This window comes from Bos grunniens, chromosome 8, assembly GCF_055505025.1.
Source record: "Bos grunniens cultivar Pamir isolate PY7600 chromosome 8, Bosgru_T2T1.0, whole genome shotgun sequence".
NCBI classification, from domain to species: Eukaryota; Metazoa; Chordata; class Mammalia; order Artiodactyla; family Bovidae; genus Bos; species Bos grunniens.
In genome coordinates, this window is record NC_141172.1 from 85382800 (window position 1) to 85402687 (window position 19888).

Sequence of the window (19888 nt, forward strand, 5' to 3'; positions counted from 1 at the left end):
AGTAGTTATGTACGGATGTGAGAGTTGGACTGTGAAGAAAGCTGAGTGCTGAAGAATTGATGCTTTTGAACTGTGGTGCTGAAGAAGACTCTTGAGAGTCCCTGGGACTGCGAGAAGATCCAACCAGTCCATCCTAAAGGAAATCAGTCCTGAATATTCATTAGAAGGACTGATGTTGAAGCTGAAACCAATACTTTGGCCACCTGGTACAAAGAACTGACTCATTGGGAAAGACTCTGATGCTGGGAAAGATTGAAGGTGAGAGAAGAAGCGGACAACAGAGGATGAGATGGTGGGATAGCATCACTGACTCAATGGACATGAGCTTGAGTAAACTCTGGGAGTTGGTGATGGACAGGGAGACCTGGTGTGCTGCAGTCCATGGGGTTGCAAAGAGTCGGACACGACTGAGTGACTGAACTGAACTGAACTGAAAAATAAAACTTCATGTGAAAAGCTTAAAATGTTAACTTGATAAAGTATTGTGATAATATATAGTCTTTGTTTTTAGGTTCCTTCAAAAAAATGTCAAGCTTAGCACTACTCCCACTTATCAAGGTTTTGGGGTCCTGAAGGACCCCATCTACTGGTTCTCTGTAGTGAGCAATACCCTGGCCTTGATTCCTTTGCTGGAGCATCTGCCCTGAGGCCACCACTATCTGAACTTGCTATATCACTTATTCTGTATTCAGTGCATCACTTATTCTACCTCTCTCTTGAATTAGGACCTATCTTGGTTCTTGTCTTTGTAAGGATACTCAAGTTCTTTTTAATTGTTTCTTCTACTGTCCATAAAAAGTCAACCCACAAATATTTATTAGACAAATATTTACTTCCAGAGTTTGCCTATCTTGAATTCCTGATTCACCTATTCCTTCCCCTCCAGAATGTTGATCAGCTCTTGCAGGTTCATCCCACTCTGATACAATCCAATGTGAACCAAAAAACTGTGGAATGAAAGGAATGGTGAACTCAGACAGGCGGAAGCTCCACTAACATATTTGCATAAGAAGCAGCTTCTGTTGAGAAAATGAAATATCCCTTCAAAGGATTAAAGGTAACCACCACAGTTTATTTTTTAAAATAAATTCTATATAAAATGGAGTATTACTCAGGCATAAAAAAGAATGAAATTGGGTCATTTGTAGTGATGTGGATGAATCCAGAGTCTGTCATACAGAGTGAAGTAAGTCAGAAAGAGAAAAGCAAATATATATTCATGCATATATATGGAATCTAGAAAAATGGTACTGATGAATCTAGTTTCAGGGCAGGAATAGAGATGTAGACATAGAGAATGGACTTGATGACACAGTAGAGGAAGAAGAGGGTGGGATGAACTAAGAGAGTAGCATTGATATATATACACTTCTATGTATAAAATAGGTAGCTAGTAGGAAGTCGCTGTATAACACAGGAGCTCAACCTGATGGTCTGTAATAACCTAGAGGGGTGGGGAGTGGGAGGGAGGTTTAAGAGGGAAGGCCCTTATGTATCAGTTCAGTTCAGTTCAGTCGCTCAGTCGTGTCCGACTCTTTCAACCCCATGAACCGCAGTACGCTAGGCCTCCCTATCCATCACCAACTCCCGGAGTTTACCCAAACTCATGTCCATTGAGTTGGTGATGCCATCTATCATTCATCTCATCCTCTGTTGTCCCCTTCTCCTCCTGCCCTCAATCTTTCCCAGCACCAGGGTCTTTTCAAATGAGTCAGCTCTTCACATCAGGTAGCCAAAATACTGGAGTTTCAGCTTCAACATCAGTCCTTCTAATGAACACCCAGCACTGATTTTCTTTAGGATGGACTGGTTGGATCTCCTTACAGTCCAAGGGACTCTCAAGAATCTTCTCCAAGACCACAGATCAAAAGCATCAATTCTTCTGTGCTCACGTAGAGCCAGACATCCTGGAATGTGAAGTCAAGTGGGCCTTAGGAAGTATCACTATGAACAAAGCTAGTGGAGGTGATGGAATTCCAGTTGAGCTATTTCAAATCCTAAAAGATGATGCTGTGAAAGTGCTGCCCTCAATATGCCACCAAATTTGGAAAAGTCAGCAGTGGCCACAGGACTGGAAAAGGTCAGTTTTCATTTCAGTCCCAAAGAAAGGCAATGCCAAAGAATGCTCAAACTACTGCACAATTGCACTCATCTCACACGCTAGCAAAGTAATGCTCAAAATTCTCCAAGCCAGGCTTCAGCAACACATGAACTGTGAACTTCCAGATGTTCAAGCTGGTTTTAAAAAAGGCAGAGGAACCAGAGATACTTATGGCTGATTCACATTGTTGTATGGCAGAAATCAACATAACAATTATCCTCCAATTAAAAGATTTTTAAAAATGCACCATGGGAAAAAAGTGGAGGAGGATCAGGAGCATCCTGATGCAAATCTTAGGCATCTCCCATGATGATGTCTTCTCAGCTGCACTTCGCCATCTCCCCACTTTGACTCCTACAGCTCTGAACACACAGACATGCGCTGCCTTGACTCTGTTTAATTTGAATAGCAGATTTTCCCATTGCCAGAGTGGCTTTGCCTTATGCTGTGACACATGGAAGCTTCCCAAAACTGGAATGTGACTGGTACAAAATGAAAAACTTGTATTACAAAAGGTCTTTATAAAAGGTAATTCCACTTAAAGTAAAATACTTTGCTTCCACTGTGACAGAAAAATCTCTTAAGTTGTATAAAATAAAACCAAACAAAATGACTCTTTGAACATTTTATCAAACAAGAGTAGACATACACACAAACCTTAACCTTGGCTCCAAGCTGGCTTATGAGAGCTAATCTTCCACCTGCATAGTAAACTGGTTCCCTAGTTAACTGGACTCATGGACATGGAGTGCAATAGGTACTGATTTAGGCAACAGTTAGCCCCATACCCTTTAGATCTGAGTGTCTCACCTTTATTCGGGTGTTCAATTTCTAACCACAGATCAGACTGGTACTTCTCTCTGGCTTTCATTTTACTAAAAGAGGCAGAGAAAAGGGAAGACACCATTAAATGCAAAGTGCAGGAGACTGACCTATAAGTGGATCTCACTTAACTGGAATGTAGGGCTAATGCAATTAGAGACTTCAGTCAAGCTGAATTTATTACTTATAACATTCCAGATAAAATGTATCCGGATTTATTTCATAGGGAATTGAAATAGTGGAGCAAATAAATGTATATACATATACTATTTTCTGTCTGATTTACATGCCTACTTTTAAGCAAATGTGTGAACTGAGATGCTCTGTGCATAAGATGAAATAATGTGTTTTTTTCTGGAAGATTATACAGATAGCTGTTTACATTGTATCATCCACATACTGAGGAATGTCTTTTTCATGTTTAAATGAAGTATACTGTATAACTGGATCATTTGTAACATATGAAGCTTTTGGCTTTAAGTATTTCAACTTTTACATTGAAGCTGATTCAAATGTTAATAACTACAGTTAAATGAATTAGTCTTTAAGCCCTCAGAGGCCCTCAGAGGCTTTTATTTCTTCTTGACTCATTAAAATGACTCTTTTTGAGCACATTGATGTAGGAAACAGCTGTCATGTTTATATTTTCACACTGGTTTTGAATTTTCTTGCTTTTTTTCCTTTTACTCTCTGATACTGCTGCTGCTGCTGCTAAGTCGCTTCAGTTTTGTCCGACTCTGTGCGACCCTATAGACGGCAACCCACCAGGCTCCCCCATCACTGGGATTCTCCAGGCAAGAACACTGGAGCGGGTTGCCATTTCCTTCTCCAATGCAGGAAAGTGAAAAGTGAAAGTGAAGTCGCTCAGTCGTACCCGACTCTTAGCGACCCCATGGACTACAGCCTATCAGGCTCCTCCATCCATGGGATTTTCCAGGCAAGAGTACTGGAGTGGGGTGCCATTGCCTTCTCCACTCTCTGATACTATACCACTTCAAATACACTGATGTATTTATTAGCTATGTTTACTGTCTATTTGTATGATTATCATATTGTCATACACATTGTTCTTGCCTGGAGAATCCCAGGGACGGGGGAGCCTGGTGAGCTACCATCTATGGAGTCGCAGAGAGTCAGACACGACTGAAGTGACTTAGCAGCAGCAGCAGCATACACATTGTTGGAGTTTAATTTGCTCTATGTTTGTGGTAAGAATAAAACAAACTGCTTTACTGACCAGCAAACAGAATGGAGAGAGGTAGCCTTTAAAAAATACACATATTGCCATGTGCAAGTTACAGCTATAATTAAAAATACATGGAAACTAACCTCAGTAGAAGTTAAAGATCATTTAATAGTTAAAGGTCCATGGGAAATATGCCTCATTTTGAGTTTACCTCATTCTATTACTATGCAAAAGATTTTTTCTACGTATACAAGGTATTTCTTACTAGAGGATTTGGGGTACCTGTGAATCAAGGAAATCTTGCAAATAAGGAGAAAACAACAGAAATTTCATTCACAGATGATTTAGTTTTTAGTATTATTGATATCATCTTGTAGAGATACTGGAATCAATTAAAGTCTGTTGAAAGTACATATGTTAAAAGTAACTAATTGGTTTCAAACTTTCATCATTTTTCATAGAAATAAATCTATTCTTTAAAAAAACCTATACTTTATGTCTTAGGAAGAAATTAAACACAACACTTTGCAACCAGATTATAAAACAATCATTTAAAAAATGGTATCAGTTGGTCTCACCAGTTTAGAGTGACTGGCACAGCCTCTGGGAGGATCTTTCTGGAAATTTTCTCTCTGTCCAAAGCTGACTCCAACATAATCATAGCTGACATATCCAGTTTATCACATCGCTCCATTGCCCCTGGCATTTTCTACAAAATCAGGTAAGTAGGTTTGAGTTCCATCTTAAGTTTACAAAATTTTAAATCACCTCTAGAAAAAGTTAGGAGGTGCTGGGGACTATTAGTTTTCTTGAATAGTAAACAGAAAACTGATTGTTAAAATGTATTATTTTTCAATAAATTTGGGGATAGTATTAAAAATTCATGTGAACAGTCTCATTTTTATTCTTATAATTCTGGTAACTGCCTCCCTTTCCAAAAAAAGTAGGGCTGATCTCTTATGAAAAGGCATTTTTCAGGCTGAAATCCAATGAACTGAGATTATTCAGCAAGTTTATTATCATCATTTTAGCTTTCCTTTTTTCCGTTTTATGAGTCTTCCTGGGCTGTGATTGACACTCACTCTTGCTCCTAAAACCAAGCTGGAATTTCTTAAAGACTCCTCTTCTTTGGTTTTTTCTAACACCAAGTCCTGAGACTCTTTTTCATCCTTGATGCTATAATATAGAAAGTAAAAGACAGATAAAGGCAAACATGGAAAAAAATTAACCAACCTAATGAGGATAAAGAAAGATACAGGACAGCAAATCTTAGCACAAAGTATTTAAGGAGTCATAACAAATAATTTCTGACCAACAGAAAAGAGTAAAAATCTAGAGATACCTCTAAAATATATGTTATCCTGGATTTTTATAATGCTCATTAGAAAATGTGAAATGGTTGACCAGATTTAGGGCACACTGGACAACAGTAGACTTCTTCCAGGTTCAGATCATGTAGTTGGAGAAACCATTAATTCAAGGCAAAGATAGTTTTCAGTCAGTTCAGTTCAGTTGCTCAGTTGTGTCTGACTCTTTGTGACCCCATGGACTGCAGCACGCCAGGGCTCCCTGTCCATCACCAACTCCCAGAGTTTTCTCAAACTCATGTTGATTGAGTCGGTGATGCCATCCAACCATCTCATCCTCTGAAGTCCCCTTCTCCTCCCACCTTCAATCTTTCCCAGCATCAGGGTCTTTTCAAATGAATCAGTTCTTTGCCAAAGTGACCAAAGTATTGGAGTTTCAGCTTTAGCATCAGTCCTTCCAGTGAATATTCAGGACTGATTTCTTTTAGGATGGACTGGTTTGATCTCTTTGCAGTCCCACGGACTTTTAAGAATCTTCAATACCACAGTTCAAAAGCATCAGTTCTTTGGTGCTCAGCTTATAGTTTTACTGACTTAATTAAGGAAGGTCACTATTCCAAACTGTTTCTTCTTAGAGACTAATTACAATATTAATGTAATCATTGAAAATCCACAGTACGCCCATATGTAAAATAGCTTACTGGAAAGCATAGTGTATGAGTCCCTTGGTGGTTCAGCTGGTAAAGAACCTGCCAGCTAATGCAGGAGACGCAAAAGACAGATTTGATCCCTGGGTCAAAAAGATAACTTGGAGAAAGAAATGGCAACCTGCTCCAGTATTCTTGACTGGAAAATTCCAAACAGTCAGACACGACTGAACGTGCACACACACACATAAGCATTACATACAGTCTACACTACTTTATTAATATAACAGCATTAAACCTCCATTCCCAGAGGATCACTCAGTTAATGGGATAGTTAGTCCTATCACTCTCTAGGAAACGCTGAGGCTGGCAAATAAAAAATGCAAGTATAAAAGCAAATGAAAGAAAATTTTGGACATACAAAGAGGTAGGAAGTATACAACACAGACTTTTCTGGAAGAAGTCTTCCAGGATGTTCTCTAGTGCAAGACAAACACTGAATTCAAGAGAGAGGGAAGACAGGAAACACAAGAACACGGAAACATAATTAGTAACTTATGATTACATCTAAAATATTGTCAGTAAATAATAAACTGGATCTAAACTCCCATATGATGCCAGAGTTAGAACTGGAGTGGAACTATCAGAATTCTTTTTTAAAAATTAATTTTATTTTTAAACTTTACATAATTGTATTAGTTTTGCCAAATATCAAAATGAATCCGCCACAGGGATACATGTGTTCCAACACATGTGTTCCAACACATGTATCCCTGTGGCGGATTCATTTTGATATTTGGCAAAACTAATACAATTATGTAAAGTTTAAAAATAAAATCAATCAATGCAAAAAAAAATTCAAAAAAAAAACAACAAAACTCTATGTACTATTCAGAAACGTGCCCTTAATTGTTTAATTTGTGGTATTGTAGTTGCATGAATGTTTCCCCTGTGGTAACTTGGGAGGCTTATGGTTTGTTTGTCATTCTTCCAGCGGTTGCCTTTATGCCATTGTTGAATATGCATAAATACTGTTATTGCTTTAGCTACTATAGATGGTCTCTACTAACTCCCTGCTGGGAAAATGGAAAAATTATTAAACTATGTCTTTTCTTTAAAAAAAATAAAAAAAAATAAAATAAATTAATTTATTTATTTTAATTGGAGGCTAATTACTTTACAATATTATGGTAGGTTTTGCCATACATTGACATGAATCAGCCATGGGTGTACATGGTTGTCCCCCATCCTGAACCCTCCTCCCCGCTCTCTCCTCATCCCATCCCTCAGGGTTGTCCCAGTGCACTGGCTTTCGGTGCCCTGTTTCATGCATCAAACTTGGACTGGTGACCTATTTCACTTATGGTAATATACATGTTTCACTTCTATTCTCTCAAATCATCCCACCTTCACCTTCTCCCAAAGAGTCCAAAAGTCTGTTTTTTCTATCTGTGTTTCTTTTGCTGTCTCACATATAGGGTCATCATTACCATTTTTTCTAAATTCCATATATATGCATTAATATACTGTATTGGTGTTTTTCTTTCTGACTTACTTATAGTGGAACTTTCTGAAACAAGCATACATCTCACATATACTTACATGTGATACATGATATATATGAAGGGCTTTTAAGAGAAAAAAAATTTTTTCTAGTGTGGCTTTCCTGCATGTTAATAATCAAAGAAGCAAACTGGATGCAATATTTGAACAAATTCTTAGGGAAATTAAAAGGAAATAATTGCCAATGAGTGAATCATAATGAAAAGAGTTTAGACAGAACACACAAACCAAAATACGTGCAAGGAAGAAACATAACAGTGAGACTAGTGTAGGCACTGGTTACATATTCCTGGGAACCAATTAGGTTCTACCTCCTAGGACTAATGTGAGTCTAAATGTATTAAAAGCATCTGAGAATTAAGACACAAATGGAAAATGATTATTTATTTAGCTGGCAGAGGAGTTAGAAGCATCTGAAATATATACATTCAAAAAATCATGACAAATAAATGGGGGGAAAGTGGAAACAGTAACAGATTTTATTTTCTTGGGCTCCAAAATCACTGAGAACAGTGACTGTAGCCACGAAATGAAAAGACATTTGCTCCTTGGAAGAAAAGCTATGACAAACTCAGATAGCATATTAAAAAACATATTTGCCAATAGTGAAGTGGCTCAGTCGTGTCCGACTCTTTTCGACCCCATGGACTGTAGCCTACCAGGCTCCTCTGTCCATGGGATTTTTCCAGGCAATAGTACTGGAGTGGATTGCCATTTCCTTCTCCAGGGGATCTTCCCAACCCAGGGATTGAACCCGGGTCTCCTGCATTGTAGACAGACACTTTATCATCTGAGCTATGGCTTTTGCCAGTAGTGATGAATGGATGTGAGGGCTGGATCATAAAGAAGGCTGAGTACCAAATTGATGCTTTCAAATTGTGGTGCTGGAGAAGACTCTTGAGAGTCCCTTGGACAGCAAGGAGATCAAACCAGTCAATCCTATGGGAAATCAACCCTGAATATTCACTGGAAGGACTGGTGCTGAAGCTAAAGCACCAATACTTTGGCCACCTGATGCGAAGAGCCGACTCATTAGAAAAGACCCTGATGCTGGGAAAGATTAAGGGCAAGAAGAGAAGGGGATGACAGGGATGAGATGGTTGGATGGCATCAATGACTCAATAGACATGAGTTTAAGCAAACTCCAGGAGATAGTGAAGGACAGGGAAGCCTGGCATGCTGCAGTTCATGGAGTTGCAAAGAGTCAGACATGACTTGGCAACTGAACAACAATATACCCAAACCTCAAAAGATATATAGATACATATATACATGTGTGTGTGTGTATGTGTGTGTGTGTATATATATATATATATATATATATAATTTTGCCTCATTTACTTTGTCTATCACTCACTCTCCATATTTTTTCTAAATTATTAAGTTGCAGACACAAGGATTTATTACCCTTAAATACTTAAATATAAGAACAGTTCTTATATAACCACAGTACAAAAATAAAAAACTAGAAATTCAACATTGACACACTATTAACTAAAATATAGACTATATTCAAATTTTTAAAAATTGCCCTAATATATATTTACGTATGTTTGTATATACACACATATGTATGTATGTTTGTGTATACATATTTATATTTGTGTATTGTGGACACACAACTTTTTTGTTGTTATTTTTAAACATACACCAAAAAAGAGTTCACAGAAAGTGTCATTATTCTAAGTCTCATTCAAAACCTTAAACTTGATAAATCAAGAAAATAAATTGAAGGATGTTTGATAAACAGTTAGTTTCCTAGTTCATTAATTTCATGATGTATTTAAAAATAGTGTGACCTGTATTTCCAAGCACCATTTCTTGTTATAATTAGTGAGAAAAGAAATTAGAAATTTAGCTTAAAAAACATTTTGAAAGCAGAAGTCCAGAGATCCAGCTCTAAGTATAAATGCTGTATAGTGTACATTTTAAAAAAGTATAATTGAGTTATTACTGGTAAATTTGTAGAAGGAAATGGCAACACACTCCAGTATTCTTGCCTTGATAACCCCACGGAGTCTGGCGTGCTACTATCCATGTGGTTGCAGAGTTGGACATGACTTAGTGATTCAGCAACAACTGGTAAATTAACAGGAAAAAAACTGTAGATGGGCCTGACATACCTTCCTGATGCGTTCTTTAAAGGCTTATAATCATTCAACCTATAGAATAAGGAAGTTCTGTCTTTGCTCATAGTGACATGAAAAGTCCCAGGGTTTCCCCTCCTGGAGATCTTGATGGAGAAGGAAGGCCGGAAAGTCTAGCTCCAAGTCATCCAATTGTCCAAAGGATCTGCCGGTGTGAGGCCAACTGCTGCTCCCTGGGGCTGGAAGGGTCCTGCCCCAGGGTTCCAAGGTCAGTTCTGACTTCAGTGGCAGTTAAGTGAGAAGACTCAACTGTGCAGGCTTGATGGGCATCCAGGTGTAATGGTCCAGCCTGTGAGAAAGGAGGAAATCATTCCCTGGAACACAGAATGAGAGTCATCCAGGAGGGTATTCTGGTGATGACACTGTGATATTAGATCATTAGACATTATCTATGACTTGAACTTTCATATATAACACACATATATGAAATAGATATGAATTTATATTGTTGTTCAGTCACTGAGTTGTGTCTGATTCTTTGTGACCTCATGGACTGCAGCACTCCAGGCTGCCCTGTCCTTCACTATCTCCCAGAATCTGCTCAAACTCATGTCCATTGAATCAGTGATGTTATCCAACCATTTCATACTCTGTTGCCCCGTTCTCCTCCTGCCCTTATATATATATGAATATATATATGTATGCGTGCTAAGTCACTTCAGTTGTGTCCAACTCTGTGTGACCCTATGGACTGTAGCCCACCAGGCTGCTCTGTCCATGGGATTCTCCAGGCAAGAATACTGGAGCGGGTTGCCATGCCCTTCCTCCAGGGGATCTTCCTGACCCAGGGGTCAAACACGAGTCTCATGTCTCCTGCATTGGCAGGTGAGTTCTTTACCACTAGCGCTACCTGGGAAGCCCACAAATATATATATATATATATATATATATATATATATATATATATATATATAACAAGAACGAATTGTTATAAGTTGTTTTACAATTTTTTATTCTGTTTTGTTTTGTTGAGATGCTTCCTTTTGGTAACTGTCAATTTTGATAAAATTTGAAACTTGTAGAAAATCATAAGACTATACAAAGAGGTCCTGTAAATTGTTTTATCAAATTCAACATTTTAAACATTTTGTCCCACATACTTTATCTCTCTTTCACTCTCTTTTTCTCCATTTTTTTTCCTGAATCATCTGAAAATAAGTCAAAGACACTAGACTTTATTAAAAGATGCTTACTCCTTGGAAGGAAAGTTATGACCAACCTAGACAGCATATTAAAAAGCAGAGACATTACTTTGTCAACAAAGGTCCATCTAGTCAAGGCTATGGTTTTTCCAGTGGTCATTGAGAGTTGGACTATAAAGAAAGCTGAGTGCTAAAGAATTGATGCTTTTGAACTGTGGTGCTGGAGAAGACTCTTGAGAGTCCCTTGGACTGCAAGGAGATCCAACCAGTCCATTCTAAAGGAGATCAGTCCTAGGTATTCATTGGAAGGACTGATCCTAAAGCTGAAACTCCAATACTTTGGCCACCTCATGCAAAGAGTTGACTCATTGGAAAAGACTCTGATGCTGGGAGGGATTGGGGACAGGAGAAGGGGATAAGATGGTTGGATGGCATCACCAACTCAATGGACATGGGTTTGGGTGGACTCTGGGAGTTGATGGACAGGGAGGCCTGGTGTGCTGCAATTCATGGGGTTGCAAAGAATCGGACACAACTGAGCCACTGAACTGAACTGAGACACTTAAGAATACACTTATTACATAACCACAGAATTAAAAACCTGGACATTCATCATCATCACAACACTTTTAACTAAAACATATCCTATATTCAAATTTTGTTATTTGTCCTAATAATGTCCTTCATAATTATGTTTCTCTAGGTTCAGGATAGAATCTGGGACTGCTCATTTCATTTAAGTCATATATATTTAGTCTGGAGACTTTCCTCAGTCTGTCTTTGTCTTTCATGACCTGAAAACTTTGAAAAAGATGAACCGATTATTTTTAGTTTGGTTTCCACATGATTAGATACATGTTAGCAGCTTGGGGAAGAATTCCATAAAACTGATGTTATGTCCTATAGTACCCTGTAGGATGGCACATACTCCAACACCAAGAACCCCAGGGACACTTGATGGCCATTTGCCTCATTGTTGGTGATATTAACATTGTTTGGGTAAGCAGATTGTTTCTTGACTATAAATTTTCTTGTCTCCATTTCTAACTAATAAGCTGTTTGGTAGGGAAAATATTTCAAAACTAAGCAGTTATCCTGTTCCTCATAAAACTTTCACTCATTGGTCATCCTTAATATGCTCTGAAGTAAGTGTACATGCTAAGTTGCTTCAGTTGTGTCTGACTCTGTGAGATGCTATGGACTGTAGCCCACCAGGCTCCTCTGTCCAAGGGATTCTCCAGGTAAGAATACTGGAGTGGGTTTCGATGCTCTCCTCCAGGGGATCTTTCTGACCCAAGGATCGAACTTGAGTCTCTTAGAACTCCTGCATTTGCAGGAAGGTTCTTTACCACTAGTGCCACCTGGGAACAATGCTCTGAATGCACATCTCCAATGCCATCATTTCTTCTACATTTGTTAATTAGCATTCACTGTAAGAAACAGCTTTTCCTTTTCTCTCATTTATTATGTATTCATTAATTTATTTACATCAGTATATACTCATGGGCTCCTATTTAATTTTATTCCTTACTTATTTTGAAGCTCAGTTGTCTCCTTTATTAGTCCATGCAGGGTACTATAACAAAACACCATAGGTTGGTTGACTTGGATGATACAAATGTATTTCTCACAGTTCTGGAAGTTACAAGTTCAGGAACAAGGCATTGTAAAGGCAGGTTTCATCCTGGGGCTTCTCTGGGCTTGTAGGTTACTGCTGTCTCACTGTGTGCTCATATGGGCTCTTCTTAATGTGCACTTGGAAAAAGGAGGGGTGTTCTGATGTCTCTTGCAAGTGTTTCACCCTCACAATCTCATCAAACCTAGTTACCTCTCAAAAGCCCCACCTCCAGGCCCATCTCGTTGGTGGTTAGAATTTCCTCATATGAATTTAGGAGGGGATAAAATGTTCGTTCCATCTAGACAATCATCTCCTATTGGCCAAAGTGAAAGACTTCAAAACAACTCTTAAGTCCTTTTCACAAGCTCCAATATTATTTGAAGACTTTTTTGCTTTCTGGAATAAGATGTACCAAGGTCATCTTGTTCTTTCACTGTCTGAAACATGGAATCAAGAATTTTCCAAGGACTTTTGTTTTTATTTTATGGGGAGTGGTATTTAGAAAACAGCATGGTACTATGTGCTCGTTACTACTGGCTTAAAATTGCTTCTAGGACCTCTCGGCAGAAAGAACTAAATGAACATACAGACACATACATACATATACACATACATACATATACACATCCATATACCACACAAATACACATATGCTTCACACACATGCCTATAAACATACTACACATGAACACACACATACATCCATACACAGAGGCACAAACATATATACATGTATATAAGCTTTGTAAAAATAATAAAATACACAAAATAGACATTTTTAATATTCTTGTGCCTGACACCATCACAGAACCTTACCTCTTAGGAAACGGAATAAGAGTCAAGGAACATGGCCCACAAAGCTCTTAAAATCAGGAGTTACAGTCCGTTACATACCTGTTCACCTGAGAAACAGCCATGGGGCGTGCTACACTGAGTGACTGCTGTATCTCTGAGCAATAGCTTGAGTCCTAAATGTGCTGTGTTCAAAATCTCTATTCCTAAAGTCACAAAGGTCATACACATTTACTCTAATGTTGGAATAAATATAAATAAATATAATAACAATTCTTAGTTTGTAAAACAGAGATGAATATCTGCTTTCCATGAGGACTTTGCTATTCAGGGCCCTCATTTTTTTTTCCACTATGTTTTAATTTACTAAGTGAAGGATAATTGCTTTACAGAATTTTGTTGTTTTCTGTCAAACCTCAACATGAATCAGCCATAGGTATACATACATCCCCTCCCTTTTGAACCTCTCTCCCATCTTCCTCCCCACCCCACCCCTCTAGATTGGTACAGAGCCCCTGTTTGAGTTTCCTGAGCCATACAGCAAATTCCCGCTGGCTATCTATTATACATATGGCAATGTAAGTTTCCCTGTTACTCTTCCCATACATCTCACCCTCTCCCCTCTCTTCATGCCCATAAGTCTATTCTCTAGGTCTGTTTCTCCATTGCTGCCCTGTAAATAAATTCTTCAGTACCATTTTTCTAGATTCCGTATATATGTGTTAGAATACAATATTTATCTTTCTGACTTACTTCACTCTGTATAATAGGTTCTAGGTTCATCCACTTCATTAGAACTGACTCAAATGTGTTCCTTTTTATGGCTGAGAAATATTCCTTGTGTATATGTACCACAACTTCTTTATCCATTCATCTGTCGATGGACATCTAGGTTGCTTTCCTGTTCTAGCTGTTGTAAATAGTGCCACAATGAACAATGAGATACATGTGTCTTTTTCAATTTTGGTTTCCTTGGGATATGTGCCTATGAGTGGGACTGCTGGGTCATATGGTGGTTTTATTCTGATTTTTTAAAGGACTTTCCATACCATCTTACATAGTGCCTGTATCAGTTTACATTCCCATCAATATTGCAAGGGTGTTCCCTTTTCTCCACACCCTCTCCAGCATTTATTGTTTATAGACTTTTTGATAATGGCTATTCTGACTGCTGTGAAGTGATATCTCATTGTAGTTTTGATTTGCATTTCTCTACTAATGAGCAATGTTGAGCATCTTTTCATGTGTTTGTTAGCAATCGGTATGTCTTCTTTGGAGAAATGTCTGTTTAGGTCTTTTGCTCACTTTTTGATTGGGTTGTTTGTTTTTCTGGTATTGAGTTGTATGAGCTGCTTGTATATTTTGGAAATTAATCCTTTGTCAGTTGTTTCATTTGCTAAAATTTTCTTCCATTCTGAGGGTTGTCTTTTCACCTTGTTTATAGTTTCCTTTTCCGTGCAAAAGTTTTTAAGTTTAATCAGATCCCACATGTTTACTTTCACTTTTATTTCCATTACTCTAGGAGGTGGGTCATAGAGGATCTTGCTTTGATTTATGTCATCGAGTGTTCTGCCTATGTTTTCCTCTAAGAGTTTTATAGTTTCTGGTCTTACATTTAGGGTCTTTAATCTATTTTGAGTTATCTTTGTGTATGATGTTAGGAAGTGTTCTAATTTCATTCTTTTACATGTAGCTGTCCAGTGTTCCCAGCACCATTCATTAAAGAGGCTGCAGGGCCCTCATTTTGTTGGGCTCATACTGAACAATCACCAACTCAATGGACATGAGTTTGAGCAAACTCTGGGAGATAGAGAAGAACAGGGAAGGCTGGCATGCTGCAGCCCATGGGGTGGCAAATGGTCAGACACTACAGCTACTAAACAACAACATACAGAACAATGTAGAAAAAAGCAAGTAGGGGGCAAAGGGGAGGCAAGGCTCCACAAGGCACAAACAAGTCTCTTAATCTCAACTCTGGACCATGTAGAAATTCTCAGCTATATGAAAATTATATCAGTTCATTCAATTCTTCTAGCTATATTAAATTAATAGGAAGTATTCTATATTATAACTCTTTTTACAATGTAACCTTTGAGAGCAGGATAGATACACTCATAAATTTTTATTGAATTTCCTGAAATATACCAAGAGAAGACTACAAGGCAGTTTGGCAGAATACAAGGCTTGCTGAATGATGGATGTCATCAATGGGGTCATCCAATGTGGGCACTGGATGATCAGGGACATTTCAGATGATGTTTTCCAGGACAAGGGTAAATAAGGATCAGTTAATTTGAAAGTGTAATTGGAAAATATTCTATACACACCAAACTGTTTTAGAAAAGTTTACGTTAATTCAAGGAAGATAACTGATTGTGTATCTCCATGTGAACTTTTGTTATTAATGAAGGATCACACACACATACACACACATATACAAAATACTATTGAAAAAACTTTAAAAATCCTTCTTTTCAGAATCCTGTCTTCACTAACACATCTGGATTAGAGGACCTGTATAGAAATCCTATACAAATTCCTTTAAACTCTTCCAACAAACTCAAGCTTCTTCCCATCTTAAACCAAAAGGAAAAATGATAAGACTTCAGTTATCAGGTAAGTTTACCCAGAGTGACTATAATATAAGACTAAAATAACCTAAAACAAAAACCTACATCTTTGTAGGTCAACCAAGCCCACCAAGATTCCAGAGTAAAGGGAAATACATAGAGTGGGGCTTACATTCACCGCAACATTTCCCTTCAGAGAATTTGTTAGTTTGCCATGCTGGACACACACAGAACAAAAAGTTAGCAGCCCAGAGCTTATAGCAATCTCACTGGACTGAAGGAGATGATGGCCAAAATTTGAGAAGAAAGGGAGCCAAAAAGGACCTGACATTCTGCATTGCAACTTCCTTCTTCATAGTTAGTTAGCTAGTTAGTTTAGTAGCTAAGTTGTGTCCAACTCTTGAGACCCCATGGACTGTAGCCTGCCAGGCTCCCCTGTCCATGGGATTTCCCAGGCTAGAATACTGGAGTGGGTTGCCATTTCGTTCTCCAGGAGATCTTCCCAACCCAGGAATTGAACCCAGGTCTCCTACATTGCAGGCAGATTCTTTACCAACTGAGGTACAAGGGCACTTGTTAATTCCTAAGCTGGATGCCTTATCTAACCCAGGTTGAGTATCTGGAAGTTCTCGGTTCACGTAATGCTGAAGCCTAGCTTGGAGGATTTTGAGCATAACCTTACTAGCATGGGAGATGAGTGCAACTGTCCAATAGTTTGAACATTCTTTAGTATTTCCCTTCTTGGGAATTAGGAAAAGTCAGAGGAACCAGAGGTCAAATTGCCAACATTTGCTGGATCATAAAGAAAGCAAGGGAATTCCAAAATAACATCTACCTCTGTTTCATTGACTATGCTAAAGCCTTTGACTGTGTGGATCATAACAAACTGTGGAAAATTCTTAAAGAGATGGGAATACCAGACCATCTTATCTGTGTCCAGAGAAACCTATATGCGGGTCAAGAAGCAAGAGTTAGAATCCTGTATGGAACAACTGACTGGTTTAGAATTGAGAAAGGAGTATGACAAGGCTGTTACTGTCACTGTGTTTAACTTATACGCAGAGCACATCATGTGAAATTCCAGGCTGGATGAGTTACAAACTGGAATCAAGATTGCCAGGAGAAGTATCAACAACTTCAGATATGTGAATGATACCACCCTAATGGGAGAAAGTGAAGAGGAACTAAAGAGCCTCCTGATGAGGGTGAAAGAGGAGAGTGAAAAAGCTGGCTTAAAACTAAATATTAAAAATACTAAGATCATGGCATCTGGTCCCATCACTTCATGGCAAATAGAAGGGGAAAAGATAGAACCAGTGACCCATTTCCTCTTCTTGGACTCTAAAATCACTGCAGATGGTGACTGCAGCCATGAAATTAGAAGATGATTGCTCTTGGCAGGACAGCTATAATAAATCTGAAAGTGAAAGTCACTGAGTCATGTTCCACTCTTTGTGACCCCATGGACTGTAGCCCACCAGACTCCTCTGTCCACGGACTTCTCTAGGCAAGAATGCTAGAGTAGGTTACCGAATCTTCTCCAGGAGATCTTTCCGACCCAGGGATTGAACCCAGGTCTCCTGCATTGCAGGCATACTCTTTACCATCTGAGCAACAATAGTGTGTTAAAAAGCAAAGATATCACTTTGCCAACAAAGGTTCATATAGCCAAGGCTACTGTCTCTCCAGTAGTCATGTATGATGTGAAAACTGGACAATAAAGAAGGCAGAAGCTGAATAATTAATGCTTTTGGACTGTGGTGCTGGAAAAGACTCTTGAGAGTCCCTTGGAAAGCAAGAAGATCAAACCAGTCAATCTTAAAGAAATCAACCCTGAATACTCTTTGGAAAGTCTGATGCTGAAGCTCCAATACTTTGTCCACCTGATGTGAAGAGCCAACTCATTGGAAAAGACCCTGACGCTGTGAAAGATTGAAGGCAGAAGGAGAATAGGGCAACAGAGTACGAGATGACTGGATAGCATCACCGATTCAACGGACATGAACTTGGGCAAACTCCGGTAGATGGTGAGGGATAGGGAAGCCTGGCGTGCTGCAGTCCATGAGGTCACTAAGAGTTGGCAACTGAACAAAAACAGGCTGGATGCATACATATGAAAAGACAAGCAGAAAAGCAGGTTTCTTTCTTTCTTTCTTTTTTTTAGAATAAATTTATTTATTTTAATTGGAGGCTAATTACTTTACAATATTGTATTGGTTTTGCCATACATTGACATGAATCCACCACGGGTGTACATGCGTTCCCCATCCTGAAGCCCCCTCCTGCCTCCCTCCCCATACCATCCCTCTGGGTCATCCCAGTGCACCAACCCTGAGCATCCTGTATCATGCATCGAACCTGGACTGGCAATTTGTTTCACATATAATAATATACATGTTTCAATGCCATTCTCCCAAATCATCCCACCCTCACCCTCTCCCACAGAGTCCAAAAGACTGTTTTATACATCTGTGTCTCTTTTGCTGTCTCGCATAAGACAAGCAGAAAAGCACTTTTAAGAGATTAATAAAACAAAAGCAGAGTTTCAGCTATCTAATATTGCTGGAGTAATAGAAGCTGGAGTTCAGAGCCTATCAAAGAGCAGAAATCCTGGTTAACATTCTAAGCTTTCATTTGAGACTTCAGAAAGTCTTCACCATGGAACTCAGAACAAACCAGAAAGACCAGTTTTAACAATGTGGAAATACTATCTGAACAAGATTCAGGGGAATTACTCATTCTCTATCTGCCTACCAGTAGAGAAACCTATCTAAAGAAAAACAACTTCATCCTGAGCCTATATAACTGCTTATCAAATGTTCTGCCATTTAATGAAAATTTAGTAAACTAAAAATTTAGGAAACATGGTCAGGTAATCGAAAATACAAAAGTAAAAACAGACAAGAGCAAAAACCCACAGGTAAACCATACCCTGTCATGCCCTGGATCTCCCAGAAGCCAACTGTGAGTCAGAGTTTACTCAGATGCACTTGTGAGCAATACTTATGGAAGGAAGGGTACAGAGGCAGGACTGGGAAGAGAGAGAGGCTGAATCAGCAAGAAGCCCTGATGATAGTCTAAACTGACAACATGAAGAACTCTAGAGCAAGAATGAGCTTTCCAACGTATGTCACCCTGGGCAAAGAAGGGTAGGCTTTTATGCTCTTCATCAGTCAATAGATGTGGGCTACCTTAAAAGGGCCGAGACCTTGACAAAGTGACTTTCTGGAGCTGAGGTAATCCCTGGAGTTGCTGAGAGCTGAATGTTGTCTGCTGACAGAATTCCCAGCAGTGGAGCCAACAAACCTTTCAGTGAACAGGGAATCTGGGTACACATCACATGCTCAAGAAGATATATAAAATATGAAAGGTAGATAAAAGTAAACTGGGATTTTAAAAAGATTTAGTGTTACTGTGGCCTACTAAAAAAATAGAAGCCAAGACAAATTAAATGTGCAAGACACTAAGCCAAAGACCCATCTAAATTGTGTCCAGATTCCTCTGACTCACATGACCTCTGAGATAATAAATGTACGTCGTGTTTTAGCCCCTAAACTTAAGGCCATTGGTTGTGCAGAAATAGAAAACTGAACATAGTGGAATGAAGTGCACTGTACAACAGAGAAAAAATAGATTTGAAAACAAAAAAGGAACAGAGTTTCAGACTTATTGGATACATCAAAACCTTTAATGTTAAATGTTTGTGTCACTTTATTCATAGAAGAGACTATGTGAGGAAAAAAATTTTAAATACTAAAACCTTCCCAACATTGGCAAAAACATAAACTTCCACATTCAAGAATCTCAGTGAATCCAAATAAATCCATGCCCCAATACATCATAAGCAAAATGCCAAAAAAAAAAAAAAGCAGGCATTACATGGAGAGGAATAGTGATTTGAATCAGGATCAGGAGATGCTTTTCATCAAAAACCATGGAGGTCAGAAGACGGTGGAACATATGTTAAACTGGGAGAAAAGAAATCTATGTGCA

General features: G+C 38.6%; 1 protein-coding gene across 1 annotated transcript in view; it reads right to left on the reverse strand.

Moving 5' to 3' along the window:
- The window catches only part of LOC147367609 (serine/threonine-protein kinase MRCK alpha-like), a 66620-nt gene extending 56376 nt beyond the window's left edge, over positions 1 to 10244 (reverse strand). The window contains exons 1-4 of the mRNA XM_086315658.1: positions 9750 to 10244; positions 5192 to 5285; positions 4688 to 4818; positions 2912 to 2976 (exon numbers count right to left, since the gene is read on the reverse strand). Coding sequence (XP_086171784.1) covers positions 2912 to 2976; positions 4688 to 4818; positions 5192 to 5285; positions 9750 to 9820 — 361 coding nt within the window. The 5' untranslated portion in view covers positions 9821 to 10244. The remainder of the gene's footprint in view (positions 1 to 2911; positions 2977 to 4687; positions 4819 to 5191; positions 5286 to 9749) is intronic.
- Positions 10245 to 19888: the final 9644 nt, after the last annotated feature.